Genomic DNA, 15,950 nt, shown 5'->3' on the forward strand with positions numbered 1-15,950 from the left:
CTCTCATTTTAATTCCACAACGTGGCTAATTCCTGTCAAATATTCTCTGCAAATGTCTATTATATATCAAGTTAGACGTACAAATCAACTGACTTCAGGAAGGGTCTGAACATACATCAAGTAAAGAAAAATAAACAGCATGCCTCCAATTGTGGATAACTGTTAGCATTATATTGTGCCCTTGCAGGGTGGAGAATATTTACATGGGTAACAAGACTATCCAGAGTTAGAACAGTTCATGCTAACAAAAAAATTGGGAGGGAATTAAAACCTCATGCTTCAGAGTTTGTCAGTCGCTAGCTCTTAGGGATCAGTATGAGATCTCTATGGCGGTCAGATTACCCCATATCTGCCTGCTGTAGGGTTTTTATACCTTTCTCTGCAGCACCTGATGCTGGCCCCTGTTAGAGAGAAGATAATGGACTAGATGGGCCCTGGGTCTGATCCAGTCTGGCAATTCCTATTTTCCTTCATGCCCCAAGGGGTTGGAGGAGATGCAGATGAGCACTGCCCCAGCAAGTGCTTCAGGAAGAGTTTTGTCTCACTTAGGCTCAATGTTTCCTGGAGCTCTGAGATCTGCTTCCTGAGCTCCCCTTATGGGGACCAGCTGGCCAAAGTGAAGGCAGACATGGCCCTGCCCTGTCCTCCCTGCCCACTTTGGGACAGGCTAGTGCCACTTTCAGCATTATCTAGCGGAGTCCTTAGGAAAGCATAATGAGCAGACTGTGCTGTGTAGGGGCACAGGGTCAGGAAGGCTCTTTGTACCCTCCTCTCATCAGACACCCTTTCCCCACCACTCGAGGCCAGGAATAATCAAGCCCTTGGACGTTTGGTCAGTCTTTGCTTCCTTCAACATCTAATGTTTAGATTTGGGACCACATCCTGCTAAGCTGGTTCATTCAGGTCCTGAGTCAGCAAGATGCTTGCTTCGCTCTAAGTATGCCCCATAAAATCAATAGGTCTCAAGCATGGGCTTAAGCACATAGCTGAATAGGGATGGTTTGCTAAATCAGGGCCTCAGATAGTCCCATTAACATAAGTAGGACAACTCAAGTAAGGTGAGCAGAAGCTAGCCCTTCACCTTCAAGGTAACTGAAGAGGAAGCTAGATAAAGAGTTTCATGAAAATAATGTTTAAAGTACTGCACATTTATTATACTTAGTTTCTCCTTAACACTGAGGTTCATTCCTGCTGCAGAGTGCAAATATTAAAAAGGTGAATGTAAAGTTTGCACCTATCCTGTGAACATTACATAAATAACTCTTACCAAAAGGCATCTCTCTGTTGTTGGCTATCTTGTTGTCCCCCATGCTCAGAACATTTTTTACAACCTAGTTGCACATGAAATGTTAAATATCTAGGCAGGTCACTCCTGGATTATGAAGCACTTTATATACAATAATCAGCAAACCTTTGGGAATGATTGAAGAAAAGACTTGCTTACATGTCACTGCGTTAGAAATGTTCTATAGTTCCATTAGAGGCAATGGTTAATTGCTGAGTGCCAGTTAGAATGATTACATCTGCCATCTCTAAAAGAAGTCGGAATGCTGTCATTCACTTTGAAATGGCTTGTTGCGTTCATCAGTCTAGATGGCATAGAAAAGTTATAACCATACAAGCCATATGGAGAATGTAAAGAACAATTAAGTGCTTCCCGAGCAATGGGACTTGATGGGAAAATGTTTCCAGGTGCATGTAGTCCATACAACATTTGATTAGCAGAATTGGGTACTTGTAGACACTGCCCAGTTAAGTCTTCAGATTTACCATTTTTCAGATTTGTTATACCAAGGGAAGATAGCATAGGCACATCCACCATGAAGTGGGGTAAAACATGTGGATTGGTGCCTCCTAGTTTTTCGTGGCTTGGAAATACAAGTGACTGTTGTCTCAAAAGGCTTGTCGGACAAATCTTGTAGTAAAGGGGCAAATTGAGATTATGTAGATATGTTTCAGGGCATGACCCTCCAATGTTGCTTGCTGACAAGTGAAACGTAGGAGGTGAGCAAGATGGAGAAAGCAAGGAGTTCAGAGGAGATGGCGTCCCACCACTTGAGGTCGTAGGTGAAGAACCAGAACTCCCATCTAAAAATAAAAGCAAAAGTAGTCAAAATGATGCTACTGGATGTTAACGAATAAGAATTATGGGTGGAATCCTGACCACACTGAAGTCAATGTAGCCTGCTATCATTTTCATCTAAATATCTACTGACTCCAAAGGGAATTCTGCAAGCAAGACTATGGCCAGATCCATCCATAAATTATGCATCATATCTTTGTTATCTAGGCCCCAGTGCAGCAAGGTAGTCATGCGTGTGTGTGTAAGTATGTGACTACTCACATAAACTTTTTTGAGGCAGGAATGGGGAAAAATTTTATTTATTGATATTTGGGTCATTTACAATAAGACATTAAATTACATTGTCTTGACATGTATAGGTACATGTCTTAGTACAGAATTAACAATATTAAGCAACATTCTGTATATTGATCATATCTTGTTATATCATTAACATTTCTCTTTTTTTGTCCCAATAACTTGATTATAACTTCTTAGGTGCTGAAACTCACACACATGCTTAAATACCTTGTTGAATCAGGCCTCTATGTATAATCAATTCCCTTCTTCTGTTTATAAACAAACAGTGTCATGTTTAAGGTGCTCTATTTTCCTCCTGATTTCCAGGGGTTTTCCTTGCATATAACAATAGAAATACTTCTTATTCAGCATTAATGGAAATTTTGCCTTGGACCCCGATCACAGGAATTGACTCATTTTATTTAGTTTCCACTGCAGTTTATAAGACACCTTTAATCACCGTTTCTCAAACAACTTTAAACATTCTTTTCAATTTAACAACCTATTTTCTGAAGTGGATTAATGATTGCTTTCATAAATTTATTAGAAAAACAACATCCACTTATTTTATATTTATTAGGTTACTGGTGTGTAACGCCATTGTTCAGCACAAGTTTTCAGCTCCTCCTATGTAAGTTCAAGGGTAAAAGCTAAGGAGAGATGGTTGCTTTGACAGTGAAACATTGCAGAGCAATGTGTATTCCTGTTACTAAGCAGACACTGTTTTAAGATGGCATCATTTAAAAGCCCCATTCTTCTCCTGCAGATGTATTAGCACAGCTCCATTGCACCTTATATCACAAAATTTGGGTCTACTTTTTTCTCATTTATTTATATGTATTAATGCTGGCATGGAAAAAAACAAAATATCCCCACTTGCTTTTTGTCACACTTGTAAAATGGTTCTGACATGTTTAGGATCTTTCTTCATTTACACTATAATTCAAAATCATGTACGCAAGACACGATCTGGTCAGGTTTTATGTGTAATGGTCTATTAGGAATCTTTTGATATTCTATACTTTTTGCTGTCAGTATATGAGATTGATACAATGTGAAGGTTTAAGAAGTGATGCAATGTAGAAACTATTCTTGTTCTCAGATTAACTGCAGACCATATCATGTATGTATTTGCAGGAATGATGGCATATTTTTGCACATTAAGGGCTTCATCTTTTTCACACTGATGTCAATTGCTGTTTTAATATTGATTTCAATGGGAGAGGGAGCAGGCAACAGAAAGGACCTATTCTCCTCCTTCTCCCTAATTCTCACTAATATTATAGTGTTTAAGAGGCAACTTAAGCAATGTAAGATCACATTTGTGATGGCAAGATCATTATCTCAACTTGCAAAAGTAGTCCCTATGTGGCTAAGTAGTGGACAGTGTGTAGAATATTATCATAAACTTAAAATGCTCCTTAAAATGTACATAAAGTGGTTTCCAATAGATCTTTGGATTTTGTGGGGTGAGAAATGAATAAAATAATACTGCAAATCTGGTTAAGCATTTTTATTAGGTACTGTAAATAGATTGTTGCTGAGAATTTTTCAGCATCTACAGTATTCATTTAGTCTACGCTCTCTGTGTGTCAATATCAGTTGTGCACCATTCCTTGGCAGGTCTGTTAACTTTTGGAATGTGAAAGTTCTTGCCCATCCGTAAGCTGCTCTACAGTTCAGATGGGTCTATGTAGGCATGTTTAGTCTAGATGGCCTTGTCATGTTCTGAAATTATTAAATTAAATTATTAACAAAAAAAATCCAAGTCCTGTTTCGGAGTAGCTAATGGACACATTGTCGGTGTTTCAGAAATGCAAGTAGAGCATAGCAAATCACTGCAACAAGTCACTAAAAAACTTTTCATGGGTCACTTAGCTTTCTTTGCCGTACAAATATTTAGACCTGATCTTATTCCCATTGAATACAATGGGTATTTAGACCAAGTTGTGCGTACATGTATCACAATATATGTGTGTGTGCCCATATCATATAAGTGAAGGGATATCCGTATTCGCAGTGTTCAAAAGTCAGTTGGACCCCAAAAGATCATGAAATTGTCTTAAAAAAATCATGAGATTTTTAAAATAAATCATTTGCCTTCTAGGTTTTAAGCCCTTAGGATGTGTGTTTTCAACCTTTTCTCTAATAATAAACCTTTTATAACATCCCACACCATCATTAATTCTATACAGTATTTATGTGTGTAGCCTCTATGTCTATGTATCTTGACTTCTTGATCTTATAAAATAGGAACTATTCACGTTTTGAGATAACATGGGATGTACATGCCACAATACAGAAATCTTCACATTTTTTCTAAGGTTAATGGCTGTGTTAAATTGGTAAGCATAGCTTTTTTTTTAAAGTGCTTTCCAATGGTAGAGTCTACAATTTTTCATCTGGCTCTACAAGCACGCATTCTTCAAGCAAAACTTCCAGTGGACATTTTTCCTGTGTAAATTCTGCAGGATTGGGTGCCAAACAAATAACTTCTCATAGACTCATAGGTATTAAGATCAGAAGGGACCATTATGATCATCTAGTCTGACCTCCTGCACAACGCAGGCCACAGAAGCTCACCCACCCACTTCTGAAAAACCCCTAACCTATGTCTGAGCTACTGAAGTCCTCAAATCATGGTTTAAAGACTTCAAGGTGCAGAAAATCCTCCAGCAAGTGACCCGTGCCCCATGCTACAGAGGAAGGCGAAAAACCCCCTGGGCCTCTTCCAATCTGCCCTGGAGGAAAATTCCTTTCCGACCCCAAATATGGTGATCAGCTGAACCCTGAGCATGTGGGCAAGATTCACCAGCCAGATACCCAGGAAAGAATTCCCTGTAGTAACTCAGATCCCACCCCATCTAACATCCCATCACAGGCCATTGGGCTTATTTATCATGAACAGTTAAAGATCAATTAATTGCCAAAATCATGTTATTCCATCATACCATCTCCTCCATAAACTTATCGAGTTTAATCTTGAAGCAAGATAGGTCTTTTGCCCCCACTGCTTCCCTTGGAAGGCTGTTCCAGAACTTCACTCCTCTGATGGTTAGAAACCTTCGTCTCAGTGGAGATAATTATTATTTGAAAAATCTTGCAACACTTATTTGCAATTTTGCAGCAGTTAAATGTCCTATTATTGATAATTTCTAGATATTGTATCATCTTCTTTACTATTTAAACATTGGATTTTGTTTATCCAAAAAAGAAGAGTAGCAAACCATAGAAAATATCATTAAATATTATTATGATCCTATTTCAAGATAATTTTCTAGAATGGAATGGACAATCACAAGAAATTTATGGATTTTGTGACAAGATAGCAAAATAACAAACCTATTCTAAATGTCCCTCTAAAACAGCTGAATAATATTTTTTCATACAAGTTATAGGTGTGAATCCTGTTTCAGTATTCTCAGCTACAGTTGAATGGTTAGTGTACATTAAAGCATTACTACAATGTTCCTGGGGCAAGTTTCATACTCCTTAAATTGATTTCTACAGGAGTCTTCCTTGCACAAGGTATGGAGTTAGGTCTACAGAATGTTGTTTGGTATCTACCCACTTCCTCTGTGTAATATTTATTTTATTGTATGTACTCTTATGTTTAGATATAATACATGAACTTATCAAAATCTTTAAGTTTATACATAATGCTAAAATACATTAATTATAGTCCTAAATAATTAACTAATTGACACACTATCATGGAAAGAATACAGACTTCACACCCAAGGGCTCAGCCTGTATTAGACCAGCAGAGGGAATGAATTTTATAGCAAAGGGTCCTTCACTGAAAATGCCCACCACCAGATGTTCAAATATGATGGCATTAACTCAAGCATCTCAAGATTGCCTTTAGTCACAGATAAAACATAATGTGATAGAAGGTCTTTAAGGCTTCAAACGGACAATAAGCTCCAGGAGGGTAGGATTTTGCACCTGTATGGAGCCCCACTGAAATGGTGCAAGGATCCTCCTGGGCACAGCTCTTTGCAGGATCAGGGCCTGAAGTAGCTGTCCCTAAATGAGTTGTTGTTATTAGTGACTTAATATAGTTACTTTCTTGTCCTTTTTCTTCTTTCCAGATATTTATTTATTCTTCAATGTCATTTGATTTGAAAATTAATAAAGAGTTAATATAAAAATATTGTCTTGCTCACAGAAACAATATGCTAGATAGTTGTTATTAAGCATAAACAGCAAGAAAGGACTGAGTCAGTAAATTTGAATTCTAATCCTTTCATCACAGTGCCATCCCCCAGGATGGCATCCTCCTAATGTAATTTCACACATCCACATCTCCATGTCATTTCCATGTCATTTCACACATGCACAACAGTTAGGTTATTTCTGTTTTACACTTAATCTTTTGTTTACACCTTAGAAACCACTTGAAGATTCAAAACTCACCTTGGGTTTCTGCACCAAAGGTCTTAAAATCCAGAGTAAGTGGTGGCCTCCATGGATATGTTTCCAAAAGTCCATCCAGCACTCCCCTATAAAGTAGAACGTGGAATTCAGTGACTTAATGGATATGGCTCCTGCAGAGAATTACATTTGCGGACTTCCTGCCTTTCTAGATATCTTTCATAAAGAAAGAATGCATAAATATTCTAAAGCCTTCTCTCTTTTCTTTCTTTCCAGTTAGTTAACAAAGTCATTTCAAATCGTAAATTAAAAGTAGTATGAAATAGAGCGTAGATCTTTTTACACACATGAGAATGTACAGAAGTTGTAGCTGACAATTTATAACAATTACCTGTTTCTCCCAGGGTCTCGAAATCCTTTAGCAAAGGGATTCCTGTCTATTTTCAGTTTGGTAATCTACAGATTAAAAAATTAAAATAATCAAATAATTGTAGTGAGTAAATAAGGCCAGGTGAAAGTAGGATTAAAATGATATAAGAGGGGTATAGTACCCTCACTTCCACTGATTGTTATATTGAATTATATTGTTTAGATTAAAATCTGCTTTCCTGAATCCTACAGATAGCCCTGTTGACTTCAATTGAATGTAAGGGCAAGATTTAGCTCAATATTGCAGTTGTTTCTATTATAAATATCCCTCTCTCCCTATGCACTTTAAAGCAGCACTTATTAATTATGATGATGATGATGATGATGATTCCTTAATCTCAAACAGACTGAGTTCCTTTCCCTTTGGTATTTTCTAAACAAGATTCCCTTCTATTTATTTTATCTGCAGTTTTGTGCACATGTTTTAATTCTACTTCCACAACACTTTACCGCGTTGTTTATTATAAAGCATCGCCCAGCTCCCCTGGCGCTGTGGCAGTCTGTGAGGGCAGTGCCAGGTCCTACAAGGTGCTGAAGTTAATAGGAATAGGACTCAGCACCTCGCAGCATCAGGACTTTTCTAAATACAGTTAGTATTTATTATATTATTATTGTAGTCAAGGCCCGGGGGAGAGCAAGTCTCCAGAGATTTCTTAGTGAAAGTAGCAGCCCCGCGTGAGCAGGCAGTAACAGGCGGTAATATATCCTAGCGTGTGTTGTGGAACATGCTCAAAATTAGTAAAAAAAAAAAAAAAAAAGTTAAAAATCCAGGATTCCAGCTGCTGTTCTGTTTCCCGGGAACCCAGCAAAGGTGAAGCTCCGAGCCGGGCTGCCGTGCAGGAAAGCTCGGGCGCTCTCCCTGTTCCCCGGGGCCGCTTTACCTGTTGGTTTTGATAAGCCGTAACAGTGGTGAATTCGGTTTCCTTAAATGAAAAGGTTTTAACCCCTTCCGCTGGCAGAGACTGGATCTGGGCCAGATCAAATCTGGAATCCTGCAGAATCACGTGCACTCTCGGTTTGTATTTGTGCATGGACTGCAGGATAATCTGTAAATTACAAGGAAAAGAGGGTGAGCAGCTTTCCCCTCTGCACAGAAAGGGACGAGAGAAGCCCTGTGGCCGGCTGAAATGCTTCTCCCATTAGCAATAGCCAAGTAGTTCTCTCCTGCTCCCGTTCTCCGAGCTGAACCAACTGCCTCGAAATCTGTCCTGACTCTAAACACCGCGTTAGTTAACTCAAATTTGCGTTCGCCTCTGGGAAGATTCGGGTGTGGGGGGAGTGTGTGTGTGTGGGGGGGGGGAGTGGTCCATTTTGCTTTCCTAAAGCCCCGTTTGTTTTCTTTTGCAAATACCAGCAAACCTTCCCCCCCGCTTAAATCAACGGCTCGGCTCTCTGGTGACCCAAACTGCTCTCCCAATCTTCATGCAATATTTGAGGGGGGGGGGGACAACCCCCCCCCCATCCGGATAGGAACTGTGGGCTCGAAAATCCAGTTCGTTTAACTCAAGAAGAAAGGGACAGATTGCAGCTGAGTGCGGGATATTTCATAGGATTTAGGCGCTTTCTGGCAGGAATGACTGCAGTGGACAGGCTGTAAAGTTGCGGCTCTTGTGTGCACCTATACCCCTCCGTCCCGATCTCTGCGAGGTGCTGGGCACTTGGAATAACGGGTCTCACTCAGGCTGGTGCTTATGGACACACACTGATTCCGCGTGGGGCTTCCCTGGCTGGCATCTGACTCGCCTGAAAAACGCGTAGCGTCTTTAGGGTCTTGGCCTCGTCCCAGGGAGGGGCCTGGAGCTCCCAGCGCGGTTCCTGATCAGTCTCTCTTTCCTCAGCTTCCCCTGGCAGCATGTGCCCCGGATCCAGCCACAGGCTGGAAGCGGGATCCCCAAGGGACAAGGAGGCCCAGGGACAGCGAAAGAAAGCCCCCCCCCCCACACACACACACACTGTTCAACTGCGTTCACCCCACAGCCGGCACTGCGGCCGGATACACCCCTTCCCCCCTCTTCCCGTCCAGGGGCAAGTGACGATTCTCTCCAGCCCTGGTTTAGGAGCTCAGTCCCCAGGCCGTGCAAGCACGGGACCAAACCGGGCTGTGCATGGCAGAGGGGGGAGAGTAGATCGGGAATGCGGCTGCATCCACCGGGGCCCTCCCCAAAAGAGCTGAAGGGGCGGGGGGAGTGTCCGCCTCCCGGGGGACTGCCCCTGCCCGCCTCCCTCCCCCTGCAGGACGAGAACCGGGCTAAATCCACACCTACATGCCCTTTGTCGTCCATCTCATTGTTGGTGAGTTTCACCCTGTCGAAGCTGATGATTTGCCTCATCCAGGTCTCTCCGGAGCAGGGGGAATCCGGGTGGATATAGAGCCTGGGCGTTATACAGGAGTGGTCTGTGTTCCCAGCCACCATCCACTGGGAGCTGTGGTAGACATACCTACAACGGGAGGGCACAGCGGGGTCAGCAGACAACAGCAGGACCCCGGGCCGGGAGCCAGGCCGAGGGAGGCCTGTGGCTCCCGCCCCAGGGGGCGCGGCAGGGCCAGGGCGTTCGGTGGGGCTGGCCCCTGTTTCCGGACGCCAGCCGCAGAGGAAACCGATCTGCGCCGCTCTGCGTTATTCCAAGTGCCCGCCGATCTGCGCCGAGATCCGGGGAGCCCGAGCGCTCTGCCTGCCCCCGGCCGGGGCCGTGCACCGCTCCGGGCCCAGCTCCCCAGCGGTGGCGCTTGTTTCCCAAGCCAGGCTGTGCCCAGCCGGGCCATTGTAGGGATGCGTGTGGGCCCGGCACAGGGAAACCCTGCAGCTGGCTCGGCTCCCAGCCTCCCAGCCTCACCCATCCCTCCAGGGCTGGCGGCGTGGGGAAGGGGGGGGGGGATAAGCCTGGCAAGGAGAAGCGGGACCCCCGCGGGCTCTCCGCCCTGCGCAGACACTAGCCCTGTGCGCACGTGCGCCCGCTAAAACAAATGTGTTTCTGAAGGGCTGCAAATCATAAGACAACAACAACCACCACAGCAACCAATCGGAGTTACCAGTTGCTCCCGCTGCTTTGTCTGCCTCGTCACCTGGGGGGGCGGGGAGGGTTAGGTGAGAAACAACCCCCCCCCCCCCCAGTTTCCTTCCTGAGCTTAGGTTCCCAACCCGTTCTCAGCTCTTGTTACTGGGCAGTGGGATAGTCCCTGGGAGCCCGGAGCCCCTCCAGCCGGCCGGCACACAGCTCCGGGGGCTCTAGTTTAATTGCCCCCCGGTGCCTGCAGGTTGATTGCTCTGGGGGTGCCCTGGGCAAGGCTGCTTGTTGTGACTGTCGTTGGGTCATTTCGCTGTTGCACCCAAAGCAAGGCCGGCTCTGAACCTCGCTCTCCGGTTTACACCGGTAATCTTTGCACATACACCCACCCACCCACCCCCAGCGAAATTGCCCTTGTTACTCGGAAACCAGAGCCTGTCCCCTCCGGGCGGCGATCACCCCCTGCCCCGTGTCCCTTTGACACCCCCTGTCATTCGGTGACTGCTGGGCAAGCCGCACAGACCCGCGGAGCTGGCTCCCCTCCTCCCCCCAGCACCCTCGGGGGCTCCAGGCCACAAGGAACCTGCCTAGGGGCTGGGGACTGGACGCATTGTCCTGCCCTGGAGGGGCGGGGGGCGCGCCCGGGGCAGAGATGGTCAAGGGAACACCGACAGGCGAGGCATCCTACGGAGCTGCAAGAGGCCTAGGTCAAGCGCAGAGATGCCCGAGGCGAGCAAACACTCCCGGGTGAGTTTGCTGCGCGGGGAGGCAGCGGGGCGCGCTTTGAAACGCGTGAGTGAAACTGACGCAGGACACAAGTGTGGGAGAGCCGCCGCTCTGAGGCTGGGCGCTAGGGAGTTTCCCCGCAATGAGGTGGGGAGGGGGCTCCGCTATTTGCAAGTGTGTGTGTGGGGGGGGGGCGGTTGTTTTCAGATCCCACTCAGCAGCGATAGCCGGCGGACTGTGGGATCCTTTGCTTGTCGTGGGTAATCAGCTAGTTGTTGTAGTGAATGGGCATGGTGCAGGCTTCTTTGTTTGCGCTGTAAAAAGCAGCGCGGCATTTGCGTGGATCCGTTTTTTTACCTGTATCTTTTGGAGTCCACAGGGACCACGTCAATGGCGACGTAATATTGGTTCGCTGGCTCCAGACCCTTCACTTTCACCCTGACGGAGGGAAACATTCTCCTGCAGGATGCAGAAAGGAGCCCGTTATTTTCCCTCTTTCCTTTTGAAGCTTGTAAGGCGGGAGTAAAAAGTTTCAGGACAAAGCTCCCACTTTAAAAGTCGACAACGATTATTTTTTTTTTAAATAATCACTTTCGGGGACTGGGAAACGGGATTGTACCGAAAATATTCGGGGTGAAATCCTCTGGGTGGTTGTCGCTCTTAGCACAAAACGCTACACAGAACGTGAGCGGGAACCGATCTGTTATGCGTGGGTGATCGCAGAGACAAGGAAGTTACATTTAGCTGTATATAAAGAGTTGCCGTAAGATCTACTATATGGGAAATATTAAAGTATATGCATGAAAAAATGATGGCTATAGTAAAACAGAATTCCACTGATCGTGGTTTCTAACATTAGGTTACATACCCTCCTTTGTAATGTTGTTCATATAGATATTAATACGATTCGAGTTGATTAAAATATTGAAGAGAAAACATACACCAAATATATCGTCTGTAGGAGATATATTGGAACATTAAGTATGAAGATTGTATAGGCTACCATTCCAGTTAACATGCATAAATGCATACTACACGTTTTTTGAACGCTTGCCGAATGGTTTGCTTTTGGTCCACTTGCCAAATCTTTGACAAAGGGATTTGCTGCAGGGATTCAGTGAAAGTTTCATATTTTACAACGCTCTCCAGAGCTGCCCGTAGTTTTTGAATCGTTAGCACGAGCAATCGAAAGCACAACACATGTATTTAAGAACCTGGGTTTTTCTTGGGCCAGAAGACACCCTGTGGCTATCACCCATGATTTATATACAACCACACAGCACCCAAGGCGTGCCTGGCTCTGCCATACCTGCCGGCTTTGGTAATAATCATTTCCGTGCCGATCTCGTGAAATCTTTTCCAGAGTTCAGAGCCTTGCAGTTCCACGTGGATCTCATCCTTCGCGTCTCGGCTTTCGGCGCTCGCTGAGAAAGAAGCCGATGTGTCTGCTCTAGGTCTCTTTTCTGCCAGGATCAGAAATGAGAAGTATTTACACGGTTCCTATTCAGAGCAAGTTTACATGTACCGAAATGCCCCCGGGCCCTGAATTAGCCTGCAGAGCCCCCACCCTGGGCACTGGCTCTCCGGATACGGACTGCATCCGAGGTGGAAGTAGCTAATCTATTATACAGCATATTTCGGATTACTAAAATCTAGACTCACCATCCCCGCGAGCGCCTGGAGATTATCAAGGCCCGGGGGTGGGAAAGGAAAGCAAAGGTTATTTTCCGTGGCCGGCACAAATCCTTCTGTGTCAAAGGTGAGCCCAGGGCCGCGCTCGCTTCTCTAGTTACGGGTGGGCAAAGGAAACGGGAACCGGCTCAGGTGAGACAGGGCCTTCGGGGAGTTGATTCAAACGATCAGGAAGTTTGGCGTGCACCACCTGGGCAGGTTCTTCGGTCTCTTTCTATGAAACCGGCCGGTCTGCCGGGCTGGGGAAACAGCTGGTGGATGCGGCTCAGCTCCCGCACCTCAGACAGAGAGCTCGGGAGGTTTCTTTAATATATGGCTGTTGTTTTGCATGTATGCGGATCTCAGGCTCCCCGCAGCCTCTCCCCGTGACCTGGCTGGGGGACGGGACGGGCTGCGGAGTTTGAGGAGCGGAACCGATACTGCGTGAGTTCGGGAAGCCTTTAGCCACCAAGGACTCTCCGCGCCCTCTCCTGTCAGACGTTATTTAAAGAGAAAAAACGGGGGATACTAACCAGGTCCCTGGCTTTTCCCGGTCCCTCTGCAGCCGGTCCCTTCCTCCTCTCCCTTCTCCACGCGATGCTGTTGTTTCTCATCTCTGAAGTCCTGCAGTTTCCTCTTTGCGGATTTCCCCACTAAGGCTTCAACGGAGAAAGCGTGAGCTCGGGAGCTTAGAGCCATCCCGGAGCAAATTGGATCCTCCCGAGCGGAACTTCAAGCCTGATCCTTTAAAAATGGGGAGGAAATCCCCCAAATCCTAAAAGAGAGCGAAAAGCCCCCTCGGGCAGGAGCGGTAATGTTCCTCCTGACAGCCCCTTCCTTCGCACGGTCTCCGCATCGTGCATGCGGGCACCCGCGTCAGGTTAAATCCCTCGATTTATTCCTCCTGGTGGTTCTAGGAGATTGGCAAGGGGAGGAATTTTTAGGGAACAGACCTGCCCTCACTGGCAAACGGAGCAGCTCCGATTGGGGAGCCGCCGCGTGAGAGAGATACTGTTGCATCCAACTGAATCAATAGAAGGCTGCAGGCACCACTGTTTGTTTTGGAAACTGTGGGGAGCGTAAAAAACATTGAGTGACAGTTCCTAGGGCTAAAGAAAAAACAAGGGGGAAAGACAGAAAAGGAGGGAGGGAGTGGGGAAAAGAGGGAGTCTGCCCCGTCTAGGATAAATCAAAGAGGTTACTGTTCTGCATTCAATTGTAAAAGCCAAAGAAATGTGACATAATTGCACACTAGGGGCCACTTTTCCAACAAAAGTGCAAATAATGTTTAACCAGAACCAGCAAAAATCTCTCTAGGCTTTTGCTACCCCAATTAAGACACAAGGTGTGTGATTCACTTCAGCTGCCTTGCTCTCCCTCCTCGGAAACCGAAACGGTGCTATTAAAGCAAACCGACGTCTTTTGGGGTTTTAAAGCACATCGAGTCAAACTGTAGTCCCCTACCCCCAGGTGAAGGCGACTCCTTAGTATGTAACAGTAAAGGCAAGACGAAGGATTTTTTTAAACAGGATCAAGGATGTAACATTTACACGTTTTCACTTCCAAGGCAGGACAAGGACACTGCATCACTGCCACCCAGGAGCCAGCATCTGCAGCAGATTAGAAGGGGGAAAATCAAAATATTTGATTCACATTATTCATTTCAGTTACTAATTCGAATAGCTTCGCCGTGTTGCAGATGTCCATATAACAGACAAAGGCAAGGCTACAACACAAAGCTTCAGAGATTTAAAATAATAAAAATGCAACGATTAAATGACCAATTCTCAGAACAGATCTTCCCCTCATTTACTGATGAACAGAAATATAATCTGAGCCCTGCAAACCCGGCCATTCTTGGATATCGTTCCTTTCCTTTGAAACGATTTCAGCCATAACTCCAGTGACTATGTTTCAAATATTACAAACCTCGTCTTCCTGCTTGGAAATGTTATCGAAAAGTACCTCGAAACAACTTCCATGCCGTTTAAAATGTGACAGAAAAGGAAATAACTGTAAATTTATCCTTGCCAACCAATTTATACAAATATAATTCACTCATTATTGAGGACTACTGAGAATGTCGATGCATCATTCCTCCTTTCCCAGGATAAAAACGCTGTGTCGGGTACTGAGAATATTTATACAATTAGGGAAAGTAGATATCGGATACTACTGTTTATATTTCAGCCAGTATATTTTATAATAAATATAATACTTCGCAAAATCAGCAAAGTTGATTCATAAAGAACCTCAATTTAAAAAGCAAGAGCAAAATCAAACCAAACAGTAGGATTTACATTCTGCTCTAAATCCACGTGCTTTTATTTATATAAATCAAATTTCTGCAATCCAATCGCCACTTACATTCCGGGGATCTCAAAACGCTTTTACAGACATTAATTGAATTAACCTCCCAGACCTCCTGGGTGATAGGTAAGTGTAAAAAGATAAGAACAGTCTGGTCTTGATCGGCTAAGGAAGTCCTGAGGATGAATCAGGACTTTACTATTTTTTAACCTCTCCAGAGGTCAACACCACAGCGGGTTCAGTCCGTCGGATCGAATATGTATTGATTATTTTTTATGCACCCATCACACTGGTCCCTGGGGCATGGACACGCATTCTTAGAAACGAGACAAAATGAGCTGCTGAACAACGAACAGACTCCCTCAGGCTTAGTCCCTCTCCAGCAAAAGCTTCGGGAGGTGAAATGAACGTTGCCCCATGCAGACTGAGCAATGCGGCCCTTGGCCGGCGATGTGCACAGAGGCGTTTGGGGGAGAGAGGGCAGAAGCCACTTTCCAACCGGAGATCTGGGTGCAAAGCTGTAGTAGAGCCTGTTCTCGGTCACTATCGGTGGGCTGGAGCAGCGAGTGCACTCACACATTTGCCCTCCATCTGGATCTTAAATGGCGCAGGGGTGTTTTGTGGGCGAGCTCCATACCCAGGGCAAAGAGTGAACAGATGGCCTTTATACCACGCCCTGTGGCCTTGATCACTCCCAGACCAACGGGAGAGGAGAGTTCCCGACCTGAGTCTCCTAGCCCGGACCTCTTGCTTGGGCTCCCAGATGGTCAAATCCAGAGGCTTTTAGCAAGAGTGTTCCAACTGATCTCAACAGCCACAAAGCCAGGTAGTTTCTCGGGTAGCTGCGGCCAAGCCCGTACATGCATCTTGGTCGGCTGCCATTGAATTCAGTGAAACAGATTATTCACCTTTGATGCCAACCTACTGTAAATCTCTGCCTCCTGACTGGCTCAACAGAGGTGCATTAAAAGCTTTGTTCTGGACCTCTGTCTTCACCTCCCCAACGTGTCACTTGCTCTTTAAACAAACAAACAAAATGCTTAGAAGCAGACGTGACTGATGCCACTCT

At 45.3% G+C, this 15,950-nt stretch overlaps 1 protein-coding gene across 1 annotated transcript; it reads right to left on the bottom strand.

Moving 5' to 3' along the window:
- Window position 1: 1 nt before the first annotated feature.
- On the bottom strand, window positions 2-13,457 carry TBX22 (T-box transcription factor 22). Its single transcript, XM_084638401.1, has 8 exons — window positions 13,105-13,457; window positions 12,210-12,363; window positions 11,258-11,359; window positions 9,433-9,607; window positions 8,050-8,214; window positions 7,131-7,195; window positions 6,782-6,867; window positions 2-2,088 (listed from the first exon to the last, which is right to left on the bottom strand). The coding sequence occupies exons 1-8, from the start codon at window positions 13,268-13,270 to the stop codon at window positions 1,478-1,480; spliced, it is 1,524 nt and encodes a 507-aa protein (XP_084494527.1). The 5' UTR covers window positions 13,271-13,457; the 3' UTR covers window positions 2-1,477.
- Between the last annotated feature and the right edge of the window lie 2,493 nt (window positions 13,458-15,950).

Source organism: Lepidochelys olivacea, assembly GCF_965140295.1.
Source record: "Lepidochelys olivacea isolate rLepOli2 genome assembly, chromosome: 9".
Lineage (NCBI taxonomy): Eukaryota > Metazoa > Chordata > Testudines > Cheloniidae > Lepidochelys > Lepidochelys olivacea.

Coding starts and splice junctions, on each gene's coding strand:
- TBX22 (XM_084638401.1), bottom strand. CDS start 13,270: ATGGCTCTAAGCTCCCGAGCTCACGCTTTCTCCGTTGAAGCCTTAGTG. Junction 8,215..9,432: donor AGATGGACGACAAAGGGCAT/GTAGGTGTGGAT, acceptor TGTAATTTACAG/ATTATCCTGCAGTCCATGCA. Junction 2,089..6,781: donor CTTTGGTGCAGAAACCCAAG/GTGAGTTTTGAA, acceptor TTTTATTTTTAG/ATGGGAGTTCTGGTTCTTCA.